The sequence below is a fragment of the Capra hircus genome, chromosome 18 (genome assembly GCF_001704415.2).
Source record: "Capra hircus breed San Clemente chromosome 18, ASM170441v1, whole genome shotgun sequence".
Taxonomy (NCBI): domain Eukaryota; kingdom Metazoa; phylum Chordata; class Mammalia; order Artiodactyla; family Bovidae; genus Capra; species Capra hircus.
This window is the reverse complement of record NC_030825.1, coordinates 66,340,050-66,356,757: the sequence shown is the minus strand read 5'-3', so window position 1 is coordinate 66,356,757 and position 16,708 is coordinate 66,340,050. Positions and strand designations below refer to the sequence as shown.

Below are 16,708 nucleotides of genomic sequence, written 5' to 3'. Positions count from 1 at the left end.
ATCATTACCTGACCGTGACCGGACCTGAAGAGCAAAGGATCTGACCCTGAGAAGTCTGCAACAGCCAACCATGCCCATCCCTCACTTCTTGATTTTAAAGGGACTTGCTGAAAGCTTTTAGTAACTTTGGGGTTCTTAGGGCATGAGCCACCCATCTCTGTATGAATCTGTAATAAACCTTTCTCTGTTTCAGACTCTAATGTTTAGTATTGATGGGCCTCACTCTGTGTCAGGTACACGGACTTGCGATTTCGGTAACAATTTATGGCACCCCAGATAGGACCTCTGTGCCCACGGCAGATTGATCCTGGCCAGGGAGAGCGCCTTCCCAAATTCCCAGAAATTGCTCCAGGGAGTTTTCATTTTGCTCCAGGGAACTGGGAGGGATTCTCCCTGACAGGTGCCAGCCACTCAAGGGATGAGGCTGTTTGGAGCAGAGAAACGTCCAGAGCTATGGACCACATTTCGTGTCACCTGGGGTAAGTCACTCAAGGTTGCACAGGCTGGGAATTCTCTCCACTCCAAAAACCCCAACTGCCACTTAAAAAATATTTTTTTATGAAGTCCAGTTTATTTTTTCTATTGTTGTTTCTGCTTTTGGTGTCTTGTCTAAAATACCATGACCTATCCAAGATCATGAACATTTATTTATTTTCTTTTAAGAGTTTTAGAGTTAAGCTCTTACATTTAGGTCTTTGATCCATTTCAAGTTAATTTTTGTACCTGGTGTTAGGTTGAGGGTCCAATTTCATTCTTTTGCATTTGGATTTTTTACTTATTTTTTACTAATTTGACTGTGCTGAATCTTCATTGCTCCATGGGCTTTTTCTGTAGTTGCAGTGAGTGGTGGCCACTCTCTAGCTGTGGTGCATGGATTTCTAATTGTGATGGCCTCTCCTGCTGTGGAGCATAGCCTCTAGAGCATTCAGGCTTTGGTAGTTTCAGCACACCAGTTCAGTAGTTGCAGTTCCAGGGCTTATAGTACAGGCTGAATATTTGTGGCATGGGGACTTTGTTACCCTGCAGCATGTGGGATCTTTCTGTATCAGGAATCCAACCTGTAATTCCTGCATTGGCAGGCTCATTTTCCACCACTGAACCACCAGAGAAGTCCCCAGTTGCCACTTTTGAAGAAACTGGAGCAAAAGCAGAGGGTCAGGAGCAAAAGTAGGGTGCTGAGCCCCACCTTGGGGAACAAAAATACAAGTGAACCTATTGTTTGTTATCGCTCCCCTCTGCTGCAGCAGGGACCTCAAAAAAGCCTTGCCTGAATTTCTTTTCTGGCCTCTGATCAATTTTTGTTGATTAAGAAAGGAGGCCAAGAACCCTGTTTGGTAACAAAGCCATTTTATTGAGCTTGAGGGGAAGGTCGAGGCCTGGGAGGACAATAAGATCTGATGTCCTCAGCTGGACCCAGATCTCCCCAGATTCACAGTTGCTGAAAAGCTGACGCCCGCAAGATAAAGGGAGTGGACAGAGAACAGGGTAGCAGGCAGCAAAAGCCTCAATGGACCACTATGAGCTCAATGATACTGCGTGTTGGCATGGGAACTCATTGTCGTCTCATGTGGGGTTATTTTAAAAATAGCACTAATATTAAAGATAAATTCATGTACTAAACAGATATTTACTGGTTGCTTGAAATGTGTCAGCTATTTCAAAGCACCTGGGATACGTTAGTGAAAAAAGCTGAGAAACTACTTGTCTTCCTTAAACTTACATTCGGGTGGTGTGAGACAATGAGAATAACATGAGGAAATTATAAAGTATATTCTCAATGGAGAAATACTGTGGAAATCTACATATTCACATACATATTTATATCCGTTACATTGGGGCTGTAGCCAAGGAAGCTTAATTTAGTGTGGAGCACTTTTGAGGGTCGTTTTCTGGTGAAACCTAAGATGGCGGTGGTAGGTGGAGGACTGGCGGAAGCGTCTCTGGCAGAGGGAACACTCATAGGGCTTCTCTCCCGTGTGGGTTCTCTCATGAGCCCGAAGGTTGGTTTTGTGGGTGAAGGCCATTTCACATGTGCTGCACACAAAGGGCTTCTCTCCTGTATGAATCCTCTGATGCACATGGAGGTCGGATGCCTGGAAGAAGCCTTTGTCACACTCGGCACAAATATATGTTCTCTCATTGTTGTGTCTCTTTTGGTGAATTCTGAACCGAGAGGAATGCCTGAAGGTCTTGGGACATCTCTCACATCTGTATACTTCTGGGGCTCTATGGGATCTTTCCTGGTGTTCCTCACGTGCAGAAGTCCCCTCAGAGCTCTGGCGGATAGAAACAGGCTCAGGGGTGACCTGGTCTGGTTCCACTTCCATGAGGACATCTTGAGAGCAGGGTCCTTTCAGGGATCCGTCCTGGGGCCTGGAGGGGCCTGGACCTGCTCCTCTTCTGGAGCTTCGTGGATTCTCCAGAGAAACACCTCCTTCTTCCAGCCTCGGATGTTTCTCTTCTTGGACAATGATTAGGGAAGGTATTTGATTGCTTGGACTAGTAATACTGTCATTTACTTGATGAGTTTTAACAGAAATGTTGCCATCATTTTCTTTATCTTCATTTCCTGTAGGAGGCGAAAAAGTGACTCAGTGAAGTTACACCCAAGAAAGAGCCCACATGGGCCACCCCTCTGGGACCTGGGCTCTGCCCACTCACTTTGTCCTGTTTCCAGGGACATATCTTGCACAGTCCAGGACGGAGTTCCCATGTTCATCCCTCCTGTTGACAACTGATTGGTTAGATGAAAGATGACTTCTTTTAAGGGCATATTTTCTGAAAAGAGGGCTTCCTGCCCCTGCATGCGGACACGGACCTATTAAAAAAAAAAAAGGCATGATTATTCACACATGGATCTACTGTGTGATAAAACCAGTTTTGGAAAACCCACCTCAGTCAGGCTTTCCCAATATCTTTGTACTGTGGGCTCCCATACCTCTTTGTCCTGCCCTTATTTCTGCTTGTATCAAATTTCATGGTAATTTCTTTTTTAGTGTGTCTTCCATGATGAAAAAAGACGAATACTGCGAGTCCCTTGGACTTCAAGGAGAAAGGAGATCAAATTAGTCAATCCTAAAGGAAATCAACCCTGAATATTCATTGGAAGGATTAAAGCTGAAGCTGAAACTCCAGTACTTTGGCCACTTGATGCGAAGAAGTAACTCATTAGGAAAGACCTTGATGCTGGAGAAGATTTAGGGCAAAAGGAAAAGGGGGTGACAGAGGATGAGATGGTTGGATGGCATCACCGGCTCAGTGGACATGGATTTGAGCAAACTCCAGGAGATAGTGGAGGGAGGGAAGCCTGGCGTGCTGCAGCACATGGGGTCACGAAGAGTCGGACACAACTGAGTGAACAGCAACAAGGCTTTCTGAGGGAAGAACCAGATCTTGTCAAGGCATTTCTAATCCTAAGGTTTCTGCGCAATTGACATTTTCTCAGTGGGGTCCTCTTAGCACTTCACCTATGAAAATCAATTACACTAATTACTATGTTCGTTCCTATATGCCTCACTGAATAAACACATAAAATGTTGATTCTTGCTTACTTGGGACAGTAAATATTGTCTGGGTGAGGAAGAGTGATCTAACTAATAACTTGGTCTACAGTAACCCTTCTTTCTCTTCTTCCAGGCATCAAAAACTGAATGTATTATTTATTCCTTACTCTTTTCTGCCCCTCATCCCAGAGGTCAGAATGCTCTACTTACCAAGTCAGGTAGCTTTATGCAGTCATCATGCAGGTCTTCTGTGAATTTCTCCAGGTCTCCACCACTAGCTTCCCATTTCTCTTTAAAAGTAGACTTTTCACTGTGGTGCTTATTGATCATAAATTGTTCCAGGGCAAGTTGAAAAATAATTTCATCCTTGCTGTGTTTTTCTGGCTGCAGCCATAAATGAAATGACTTATAGAGTCTTTGCAGTTCCTGCCTCGCACGTGAGTTATTGCCATTTTGCAATAAGCCAGGCTGAGTGTTCTGCAACTTAGAGATATCCTCTGCTGTTTGCACAGTGGGTCCTCGACTGGGGATAAAGTCTGTATTTGCTGACTTTGGGTCATCCTTGAATGGTTCACGCTGAAATGATGCTCTAAAACCTAAATCCATTCTTGGCAATGTTTCTTACAGATTCAACTGCAAGGATTTAGTTCTTGACGTCTTTTGTTTCTAGAGATCTGCTTTAAAACAACATCAGGACATTTATAAATAATATTTTATAAGTTTTCTTATTTCTTATTTTCGTATCTCACTATTTAGGTAACAATCAAATGTTGCCTAAATGCTGCATACGCTGATAGTGTTGGATGCTTAACGATCATACAATAGAAACAGGGGATTTATATCTAAATATATATATCACCAGTATAATTTAAAAAGAAAGAGAGAGCACACATTTCAGGCTCAGATAACTTCATAGGTAAATTTTGAGAAACTTAAGAAAGTAATAACTAATAATACACAAATTCTCACAGAGCATAGGGAAAGAGGAGACTTTCCTATTTTAATTAATGAACCTTCCTGATCATGAAACTTTACAAATGCATTAAAGTAAGGACGACTACTGTCTAGTAATTCATATGAGTATAGATGTACAAATCCTCAACTAAATACCTGCAAATGAAACCAAGTCATGTGTAAAGAAAGTATATTATGTGTAGATGAATTCTATGTTCTGCATGCATTTTGAGTTAAATTTCAAAAAGCCGCATAATTTCTCACATTAATAGAACTGAAAGAACATACTACCACATAAGCAGATACATTGAATATGTCTAATAAAAGTCAGTACTCAATCCTAAGAAAGACACTTGCTAAGCTAGGAATAGAAGGAAACTTTCACTGTGATAAAACAATTACAAAAGAACTACAACAAAAATTACTCTTAAAAGTACAACAAAAATTGTTCTTAAAAGTTTTATTCTTGGGATTGAGAGATGGAAGTCCACTGTCAACTCTATACAACATATGACTGGTACCCAGCCGGTTAAATAAGATCAGAAAATGTATCAAGGACTTCCCTGGTGGTCCACTGGTTAGGACTCTGTGCTTTCACTGCAGGGACATGGACTCCATCCCTGGTCGGAGAGCTAAGATCGCATATGCTGCATGGCAGGGCCGAAAACAGTTTAAAATTTTTAAAATGTAAAAAAGAAAATGTATCAACTATTATTTATAGATGGCCGGATTTTGTTTGGGAAAAACCCCTAAATATCTACAAATATTAGACTAGATGAATTTAACAAGGTGCCTTTTACAAGGTCAATATTCCAAAAGCAATTTTTATAAGAGAAACAAAATTAAAGTAATAACTTTATCATAATTTCCACCATTAAATAACTATGAACAAATCTAATGTAAGATATGCAAGTTATCTACAAGATAATAAATGTATGAAGAGAAAAGCCATGTTTATGAATTGATTGAAAGGCTCAATATTATTGGAAATGGAAGTTCTCTCTGGATGGATCGTATAGTCAATGCATTTTCAAGGAAAATTCAGAAGATGTGTGTGTCTGAGAGAGAGAGAAAATTGACAGAGCAATTCTAAATGACATGTAGCGAAAGGCCAAAAAATAGTGTATTTCTGAAGAATAAATTTGGAGGGAGATTTCCCTGGTGGTCCAATGGCCAAGACTCTGAGCTCCCAATGTAGGGGGCCTGGGTTCAATCCCTGGTCAGGAAACTTAGATCCCACATGCTGCAAATAAGACCCAGTGCAGCCAAACAAACAATAAATAAAATAAGCTTGGAGGATTTACAAAATCGGATAGTAAAATGCTATTGAAATTATAATAATTAAGATGGTGTCATAGTGCCACAAAAATAGAAAATAGAGCAACATAACAGAATAGTGTCCCAATACAGAGTGACATATATTCAGTCACTTGATTTATGGAAGACCTAAGACCAGCTCAATATAATTAAAGTGTTAGTTGCTCAGTCCTAACTTTGCAACCCCATGGACTGTAACTAGTCAGGCTCCTCTGTCCATGGAATTCTCCAGGCAAGAACACTAGAGCGGGTAGCCATTTCCTTGTCCAGGGGATCTTCCCGGAGGATTGAAACTGGTCTCCTGCATTGTATGCAGATTCTTTACTGTCTGAGCTACCAGGGAAGCCACCAGTTAAAAAAGGCAACGGTCTGTGCCGACTAAGGTCCGTCTAGTCAAGGCTATGGTTTTTCCTGTGGTCATGTATGGATGTGAGAGTTGGACTGTGAAGAAGGCTGAGCGCTGAACAATTGATGCTTTTGAGCTGTGGTGTTGAAGACTCTTGAGAGTCCCTTGGACTGCAAGGAGATCCAACCAGTCCATTCTAAAGGAGGTCAGTCCTGGGTGTTCTTTGGAAGGAATGATGCTAAAGCTGAAACTCCAGCACTTTGGCCACCTCATGCGAAGAGTTGACTCATTGGAAAAGACTCTGATGCTGGGAGGGATTGGGGGCAGGAGGAGAAGGGGATGACAGAGGATAAGATGGCTGGATGGCATCACTGACTCGACGGACGTGAGTCTGAGTGAACTCCGGGAGTTGGTGATGGACAGGGAGGCCTGGCGTGCTGCGATTCATGGGGTCGCAAAGAGTCGGACACGACTGAGCGGCTGAACTGAACTGAACTGTATAAAGTATGTTCTTTTAATTACTGTAGGAAAGTAAAATATTAGAAAAAATAGAGAAAAGTGAACCAAATAAAAGCAGTAGGATGGAATCCATACACTTGATTTCTCTGTGCCGAAAACTTCATCAGGCACAGACATCTGTCTGGCTACCCCAGCTACATCACTGCAACACAACTCAATGATACATCACTTAGGAAAATTTCCCTCATCACATTTCCTGTTTTGTTTTTCCCTCCAAAGTTACTCTTCCTTGTGAACAACATTTGTCTCTGCTTCACAGTGTTTATCAAAGTTACAGCTTTATTATGGTTTATCTGTGTTTCTAATCCCTACCCTTTCCCACTGGTGTGTGGAAGCAAGTACAGATGGCACTATAGTTAATAATACAGAATTACATATTTGAAAGTTGCTAAGAGAGTAAATATTTTTAATTTTTGAAAGTAAATCTTAAATGTTCTCATCATAAGAAAAATTTTCACAACTATATATGGTGATGATATTAATGACTTATTTTAGTGATTTTAATTAGCCATGAAAATAAGCTTTTTATTTAAAAAGTCATGAAATTAAAAGATGCTTGCCCTGGAGAAGGCAATGGCAACCCACTCCAGTATTCTTGCCTGGAAAATCCCGTGGACAGAGGAGCCTGGTGGAAAAAAAAAAAAAGATGCTTGCCCCTTGGAAGAAAAGCTATGACCAACCTAGACGGCATATTAAAAAACAGAGACATTACTTTGCCAATAAAGGTCCATCTAGTCAAGGCTATGGTTTTTCCAGTAGCCACATATGGATTTGAGAGTTGGACCATAAAAAAAGCTGAGCGTCAAATAATTGATGCTTTTGAACTGTGGTGTTGGAGAAGACTCTTGGAGAGTCCCTTGGACTGCAAGGAGATCCAACCAATCCTAAAGGAAATCAATTCTGAATATTCATTGGAAGGACTGATGGTGAAGCTGAAGCTTCAATACTTCGGCCACTTGATGTGAACTGACTTATTGAAAAGACCCTGATGCTGGGAAATGTTGCAGGCAGGAGGAGAAGGGGATGACAGAGGATGAGATGGTTGGATGGCATCACTGACTTGATGGACCTGAGTTTGAGCAAACTCTTGGAGTTGGTGATGGACAGAGAAGTCTGGCATCCTATAGTCTACGGGTTGCAGAGTAGGACACAGCTGAGCAACTGAACTGAACTGATTTTAGTGATTATTTCACAATATTATAAATATCAAATCATTATATTGTACATCTGAAAATTTGTTTGCTGTTTTGCTTGTTTTTGTTTTTTTTTTCCTCCTCACTGCGGGGCCCTTGGAAGTAAAAGCATGGAGTCCTAACCACTGAACTTCCAGGGAATTCCCCATTTGAAACTAATATAATGTCATATATCAATTAGACCTCACTAAAAAATGATTAAGTCTGTCTTGTATATAATTTGCCTATTTTTGTGTCCTTTTCAATTTTCTATATGGTTAGTAATTCAAGGATTCATATATACATATGTTTTTTTCAATTTTATACCATAAAACAAAAGGGCTTGGTGGGAGTATGATAGGCGCATAGAAGACAAACTGTTTTCTGTTGCGTATCTGCATGCTAAGCCGTTTTGTCTCCAGCCTTTTTTGACCCCATAGATTGTAGCCCGATAGGCTCCTCTGTCCATGGGATTTTCCAGGTGAGAATAATGGAAAGGGTTGCCATTTTCTCCTCCAGGGCACCTTCCCCACCCAGGGATCACGTCTCTTAATCTCCTGCACTGGGACGCAGATTCTTTGCCACTAATGCCACCTGGGAAGCCGTGGTTTCAGTTAGTTGATGACATTTCCCATTTGGTGTTAACCCCATCAAGCAGTCTGATCAGATCAACTGCCTTGATCTTATCAATAAAAAAGCAAAGATAAATCCAGGAGGACCCCATAGGAGAAAATTTAATACATACTTTCCTTTTCTTAATGCATGTATTACGTACTGGCAGGTGGCCCTATATAATGCTAAACTTCTAAGGACACCCCGTTTTAGCATTCTTTTCCCCCAGGGAAAAATCTCAAGTCCTTCCCAGCAGCACAGGGCCTAGCTGGAGCATGTATAATTGATATATGACATTATATTAATTTCAAATGGGGAATTCCCTGAAAGTTCAGTGGTTAGGACTCCATACTTTTACTTCCAAGGGCCCCGCATGCATCTGACCCACACCTTAGGTGCTCTGGGTGGTCCTCCATATCCAAGTACACTGGCCTTTTATTATTTTTATGTAGATCCCATGGTTTCTCCATCTGGGCCTCCCCACAAGTTCTTTCACGACAACCCCAGGCACACACGGACCATCTGGTCACACTTGCAGACATGCACTCAACCCCACAGGGACACTGCGGGGCATTGAGGTTAAGACCTTGGAATCTGGGACTTCTCTGGCGGTCCAGTTAAGAATCTGCCTTGCAATGAAGGGGACACAAGATCAATCTCTGCTCTGGGAAGTAAGATCCTGCATGCAACAAAGTGTGCCCGAGCGGGGAAGGGAAGACAAAGGAAGAAAGAAGTGCCTTCAGTCAGGCTAGGTCTTTAAACAGAGTTCATAACATCAAACTCTCTGGGGCCAGAGAAGTTGTCAAAAAAAAAAAAAAAAAATGCTCTAAGCTTGGAAAAAGGGCTTCCCGTGTGGCTCAGTGGTAAAGAATCTGCTGGCCAATGTAGGAACTACAGGCAATGCAGGTTCCATCCCTGGGTGAGGAAGATCCCCTGGAGGAGGAAATGGCAACCCACTCCAGTATTCTTGCCTGGAGAATCCCACGGTCAGGAGAACCTGGCTACAGTCCATGGGGTCACAAAGAGTTGTACACGACTGAGTGCCTGTACCTGAAAGCCTGGAAAAGCCGGTACCTGTGAATTTCCCCCACATATGAATGCACTGAGCTTTGGCTCGAGTACAAAGTTTAAAGTTTTCCCTTTGTCCAGGAAACTCACCTCCTCCAGAAGACTGAACCTCAAGCTGGGTGATCCTGGGCTGACAGCTGAGGGCTCTTCACCGTGTGACTTGCTCTCTGAACTGGGCTCATCTGGTCTACCCTCCCAAAGCTCCTCCCTTTTATAGGGCCTGGGACAGTAATGCATTCAAAGACATGATTGGATAAAATGTGCCTGTTGATGCAATCTTGGCAATTTTCATCCAGCTCCAGCTTTCTGTAGTTAAACCAACTATATTTCTGCAGTGAAGTGTAACAACACGCACACTAATTGGAGGCATAAAGCTTAGTCTCATGTTCTGATCAAGTTTTCCTTTTTTAATATAGAATATTTCATAAATATGCCTGTAGTCCTTACTCAGGGGCCATGCTAACCATCTCTGTATCATTCCAATTTTAGTACCTATGTTGCCTCAGTGAGTACTGATCAGGTTTTGTTTTAAGTGAGTGTAATAGAAACTTTTTTAAAAAATGCATTTATTTATTTTTGGCTGTGCTGGGTCTTTATTGGATGCCCTGGCTTCTCATTGTGATGGCTTCTCTTGTGCTCCACAGACCACAGTAGTTGCAGGACACGGGCTTAGTTGCTCCATGGCACATGGGATCTTCCCGGACCAGGGAGCAAACTGGTGTCTCCAGCATTGGCAGGTGCACTACCCACGGTACCACCAGGGAAACCCCTTTGGTACCACTTGCTAATTTTCCAGAGCTTGTGGATTGTGAGCAAGCCAGAGAACAAGGTTAATATTCTTTCCTCCTGTGCTAGTCTGGGGCTTGTGGGTCAGAAGGTTGTCCCAGGACCCAACAGGAGAGGTTCCTAGTCCAGCAAAGTTGCAGGGGCTGAAACTAAGATCATTTCAGTGGGAAGAGAGAGAGCGTTGATTATTTTACATTGACAAAGTACATTTAAGAGACTGAATGTGAGGACTGAGTGTGAAGTTGGAGTTTTAATGTTCTAAGGCTCCTGGTTTAAAAATTGGCTGTTGGCAGGGTCGCGTACTGAGTAGGAAGAAAGGGTTCCCCCAGATGCTTCAACCAAGAGTTCTCATGCTGCAACTAAAGAGCCCATGTACCTCAATGAAGACTGGAGATCTCATGTGACATGACCAAGACCTGATCAGCCAAATAAATAGCCTTAAAAAAAGAAAGAAAAGAAAGGCAACAGGAGGAGATTCTTTGGAACGCCCCACCTCCATTTCCCAACTCATGTGGCATGAGTGACCACCCCATGTAAGATGAGGGAGAGTAAGAGTATGGAAAACAAAACGAAAGGATTGTATTTGACAAGAAAGGGACCAGTGCAGCAGCCTGGTCATTATCTGTTCTCTTCTTTCAGTTGGATCCAGGATCAAACTACTTTTCACCCTTCCACTGCCAGAACCCTCAGTCCTGTCACCTAAAATTCAATTAACAATCAAGCAGAGAGTGGAAACTTTTATTCAAGTGAAACTGAAGGTTATAACCCAGAAGACAGGCTTTCAGCATCTCTGAGAACTGTTGCACTTGTTAGAAGTCGAAGGCACAGTCACATACATTTTTGAGACAAATGACCGTACATCAAGGTGACATACAGACATTTTACGTAAACTTCACTCATGCCACAGGGTCCAGATCAGCGCGTGTACAAGGCAAGCAACAAGTCCCTAAGACTCCTACAGAGTTGGGAAACGACGCTGACCCTTTAAGACAGGGGTCCCCAGGCTCCAGGATCTAATGCTTGGTGATCTGAGGTGGAGCTGATGTAATAATAATAGAAATAAAGTGCACAATAAATATAATGTACTTGAATCATCTTGCAACCATCCCCTGTACCCCATTCCATGGAAAAATTCTTTTCCACTAAACTTGTCCCTGGTGGACTTCCCTGGTATTACAGTGGCTAAGACTGCTCCCAATGCAGGGGGCCCAGGCTCAGTCCTTGGCTGGAGAATTAAGATCCCATATGTTGTGCAACGTGGCCAAAAAAATTAAAAACGACAACAACAACAACTTGTCCCTGGTGCCAGAAAGGTTGTGGATGGATGTTTAAGAAAGAACTGTGGGGACTTCCCTGCTGGTCCAGTGACTGGGACTTTATGCTCCAAATGCAGGGGGGCCTGGGTTCAATTCTTGGTCAGGGAACTAGATCCCACATGCCACAACCAAAAAAATAAAATATATATATATATATATTTTTAAAAGAAGTTACATTGTGCAACTTCCTGGGCCGTCTGGTGGTTAAGACACGGTGCCTCCACTGCAGACGGCACGAGTTTGATCTCTGGTCAGGGATCTAAGATCCCATAGGCCAAAGCAAAAAAAGGTTATGTAGCTAGTGTCAGAAGAAAGAAAGAAAAAAAAAAATTCTTTTTGTGGTTCACCAGGAATTCCCTCCTATAAGGGAATCTGGTTAATGTATAACACAGATGCTCACAAAAGGGGGAGAGGCAAGGCCCAAACAAACACACAGAGAATTTTATGCTTAAGTTGCCTTGTCTTACCTTCAAATATAAATTTTATGTCATCAGCCCATCCTCTGTCTCTTGGCTTGCTGAAGTCAACTCCTGACTGGCCTCTCCTCTTTTTGCCAGGCTTCGGTCTATTCTTAAAGTGGCTACTAGAGGGAGCCTGTTCTACAGTCCTCTTGTCCTGATGCGGCTCCACCTTGACTTAGCAGAACTTCCCAAACTGGGAGGGGAAGGACCTGCCACCCCCATCCCACCCCACCCCTCCTTCCCGTCTGCCTGAACACATTTTCTTCTTCTTCTTTTTTCTTCTTTAAAGGCTAAGTAATCTCAGATAATCACTGAGAAAGAGACTCAGAGCCATCGCTGACACCCACTCTGGGTAGGTTCGGCAACTTCTAGTAATTCTAGATGGGAAAACAATGGAAATAGTGACAGACTTCATCTTCTTGGGCTCCAAAACCACTGCAGATGGTGACTGCAGCCATGAAATTAAAAGACGCTTGCTCCTTGGAAGAAAAGCTATAACCAACCTAGAGAGCATATTAAAAAGCAGAGACATCTCTTTGACGACAAAGGTCCATCTAGTCAAAGCTGTGGTATTTCCAGTAGTCATGTATGGATGTGAGTTGGACCATAAAGAAAGCTGAGCACAGAAGAATGGACGCTTTTGAACTGTGGTTTTGGAGAAGACTCTTGAGAGTCCCTTGGACTGCAAGAAGATCCAACCAGTCCATCCTAAAGGAAATCAGTCCTGAATATTCATTGGAAGGACTGATGCTGAGGCTGAAACTCCAATACTTTGGCCACCTGATGCAGAGCTGACTCATTTGAAAAGACCCTGATGCTGGGAAAGATTGAAGGTGGGAGGAGAAGGGGACAACAGAGGATGAGATGGGTGGATGGCATCACCGACTCAATGGACATGAGTTTGAGCAAGCTCCGGGAGTTGGTGATGGACAGGGAAGCCTGGTGTGCCGCAGTCCATGGGGTCGCAAAGAGTCAGACACGACTGAGCGACTGAACTGAACTGATTTATTTCTTTATTTACGGCTGTGCTGGGACTTCCGTCGCTGCCCGGTGCTTTCTCTAGTCGCAGTGCAGGATCCGGTGGGGCTTCTCATTCCGGTGGCTTCTCTCACTTCCTACTCACCGCAACGAAGAATAGCCCCAACTGGCCACAGCTAGAGAAAGCCTGCGCAGTAACAAAGACCCAGTGGAACCAAAAATATACATATGTTTTTAAAGCGTCTTTGTCTTCCAGAGATAGTCACTGGAGTATTTAGGGATGCAGTGGTGCAGCTTCTGGGATTAGCTTTCACAGGGGAAGGTTTGCAAGGGTGACAGGGTAGGATTATACATAAAATGAGTTTCTCTGTGGATTGGTTCTGTTGATGGTTGTGATGGATTCACACAGTTACTCCATCCTTTTCAGTTTTTCAGATGTTTGGTAGATTCCATAACATTTAAAATATTTCAGTAATTACCAGATGTTGACTGTTTTCTCCTACAGTTTTATTCTTTTGTTCTCTAAAGCACCACCTATGACTTAAACAACTTTGCAAACTGTAAATCTGCCTAAAACATTGAATCATTCCCTTTTTTAAAATTGTTAATAGGTCTGTGCCATGTTCCGTGTTTTAAAAGCCCATACTTCTATATATTAAATCTAATAGGTTTTAATTTTTGTGTTTCTATACGAGCACATAAATATATGTATTTACTTTAATGACATGAAGTAGAGTTTTAGTTCTCTTTTTCCAATAGCATTCATAATTTTTTGCATTCATATTTTTAAAATATGAACTCAACTATTAAATTCTTAATATTTTGCATATGATACATCTAACTAATTTCCTACTTATGTCTCAGTATCTTCAGTTCTCTGTCTCTCTTACCTTCACTACACACAAAAATACTTTGTGTTATTTACTGTCAAATACAGAAGCCTGTTAGGCTACAGTCCATGGGGTTGCAAAGAGCTGGACATGACTGAGCGACTTCACTTTCACGTATTCAATATTACTGACTTTAATATATGATTCTCTACTAAATACATTGCATTTGAAATTTTAAAAAATATAGTAAAACTGTATCTCCCATTAAATACGATTTTATTTATTTGACTTCTTGTTTTTTTTGTCTGTGTCATGCAGCTTGTGGGGATATTAAGCTGGGGGTTCACCCAGCAACTGAACCTGGACCACTCCAGTGAAAGCACTGGCTCCTAACCGCTGGACTGCCAGGGAATTCCTATTTGTCTTCTTTTTATTAGATGTTTAGAAATGTTAGCATTTACACTGTACAAATCATACCATTCTAGCTGAATGAATTTTTATTACATTCAAGTTTCCCACGAACGACTATGTTTTATCTTTATTTAGATCTGCTTTGAAGTTCTTTGGTTTTTTCCAATGTTTCCACATATTTACTTAATTTTATGGTTGAACACATTTTTCATGAGGTGTTTTTCCTCATATTTTCAAAGATAATATTCTCTCTAGAGAGAAAATCTGTATGTTTAAAAAATTTGCATTTGAGACTTCCCTAGTGATCCAGTAGTTAAAATTCCATGCTTCCACTGCAAGGGCCATGGGTTTAATCCCAGGATGAGGAACTAAGATCCCTGTTATGGCCAAAACATTAAAAAAAAACAAAACTTGCATTTGTGTATAGTCTAAACTCATTAATATGAATAGAAAATAATTTACTCTAGAATATATATACAACTGAATTATATACCAGTATTAAAACTGAATTCATGAATGCCCATAAATATATTCATGGTAATATTTTGTCTTTTCAATTGAGTATGCCAGACATTTAATGCTTAAGTTGTGGTTTCCAGCACTGCGATTAGCTTTCTACACAATTTAAAACTGCTACTGAAGATATAACCATAGCATGCCAGAAAAAAAAAGAAAGGAAAAAATTACTATGTCTGAGTTTTTTTAGAAAATATATATTGTACATTAGATTATTGCCTTAGTATACTGCATGGTTATTCATTACCAAGAGCAGGAAGGGAGAGATCACATACTTCACCTATATCAAGGACATCATTTGCTTGCCTACATATGGTTTCAGCTATGATTTTTGTTATTCTTAAAATTTAGACTCTTTCAAACAGCCGTCTGGACCTGATGACCTGGTTTTGCTGTTGTATGGTCGCTAAGTCATGTCTTTGTGACCCCATGGACTGCAGCACGCTAGGCTTCCCTGTCCTTCACCATCTCCTGGAGTTTGTTCAAATTCATGTCCACTGAGCCGGTGATGTTATCAAAACTTCTCATCCTCTGTTGCCCCTTTTTCCTTCTGCCTTCAATCTTTCCCAGCATCAGGGTCTTTTCCAATGAGGGGACTCTTTGCATCAGGTGGCAACACAAGTTAAAAAATGGCCAGTGGTTGGAACCACAGGCACTCGGGTGGGTCTTAAGACTTGCAAGGTTATACATTTGCCTGCCTGGTTGACCGCACTGGTGTTCCCTGAGACTTCTTAAATACTTCACAAGTAAATTGTTCCCAAGCCGTTTCTGTAATTTTCAATAGAAAACATTATCATCAGTAGTAATTGCTTTCAGTGATTTGAACAATGCACAAATATTTTTTTCAAGATAATCTCAACTCCCTCTGAAAGTATTGCCACTGAAATGACAGGTGACAGGATAATCACTTCCTAATAAGGAGATGACATCATGGTATTCCAAACCTTTATCTTAGGTTCAGTTGCCCCTTTCCACACCTGCACAGACGCTGTCTGGGAACACACAGTCCTGACTGCCAATGGTATTTCATAAGGGTCTATATTTTAGGTAAGTGTCAGATTCACAAGATAATTATATTACAGATAATTCCGTTTAAAACACCAATATACATCAAGTTCTCTCTCTCATGTTTCCTGGGATTGGAACACAAATATACCTTTGTATACAGTGAAGAATGATGCTTCCTGCACACATTTGACGCATTCCTCCCCCTCCGCCCACTCCTCTGCTGTCTGCTGTCTCTCCTCTTTCCTCTCATTTTCAGCTTCTATGAAATCTTCCTTCATGTTTCTTTGAGTAAAGGTGCTGAACCTCACAGCATTAACTCTAAAGACTTCGCACTGCAGGCAAGTGCCCAGCAGCTAGATAATGATGCTGATCTCGCAGCTCTGAGTGATGAGTTACCTGAGGCCTGAGTGAGAGGATGGAATGCATATTTGGTTTTGTTGTATCTTCTTGTTAGCCTGTGGTGCTAAACAGTGTCTTTAATAATATAATTCTACAATTTCGGTCATCAACGTGTTAACATTTATCTCTATTTAGAAAACTGAAAGTCTTGTCATTCTCCTTTTAAGAAAATAAAATGTTTATTTAAAAAAACCAAATATGCTTAAATTTTGTGGGGTTTGAAAAAAAAAGAATAATCAAAGACTTCAATACCTTAAGATCATCATATTATCATGGTATATAATGTAACCAGGTGTTAAGTGCCTCGCTATTCACCTTCTGTGATTAACCTTCGCTCTGTCTACTCTCTAAAATGTATGTTTATTGATTTAAAATGATAAAGTAATCAAATAAGATTCTGACTAGAGAATTTGTTTGATGGTCGTTTTCAAATCCTTCTCCAGGAGAACGGGAGTCACTTTATTTTAGGGCCTCCCTTTTTTTACTCAAAACCTTGCAATTAAGGAAATACC

The 16,708-nt window shown here is 41.4% G+C and overlaps 1 protein-coding gene across 1 annotated transcript; it reads right to left on the bottom strand.

Annotated features, from left to right (window-relative positions):
* Positions 1,860–4,109, bottom strand: LOC102191731 (zinc finger and SCAN domain-containing protein 4). The gene is made up of 3 exons (XM_005693058.2): positions 3,714–4,109; positions 2,662–2,818; positions 1,860–2,569 (listed from the first exon to the last, which is right to left on the bottom strand). Exons 1-3 carry the CDS (start codon positions 4,107–4,109, stop codon positions 1,860–1,862), a joined length of 1,263 nt encoding a protein of 420 aa, XP_005693115.2.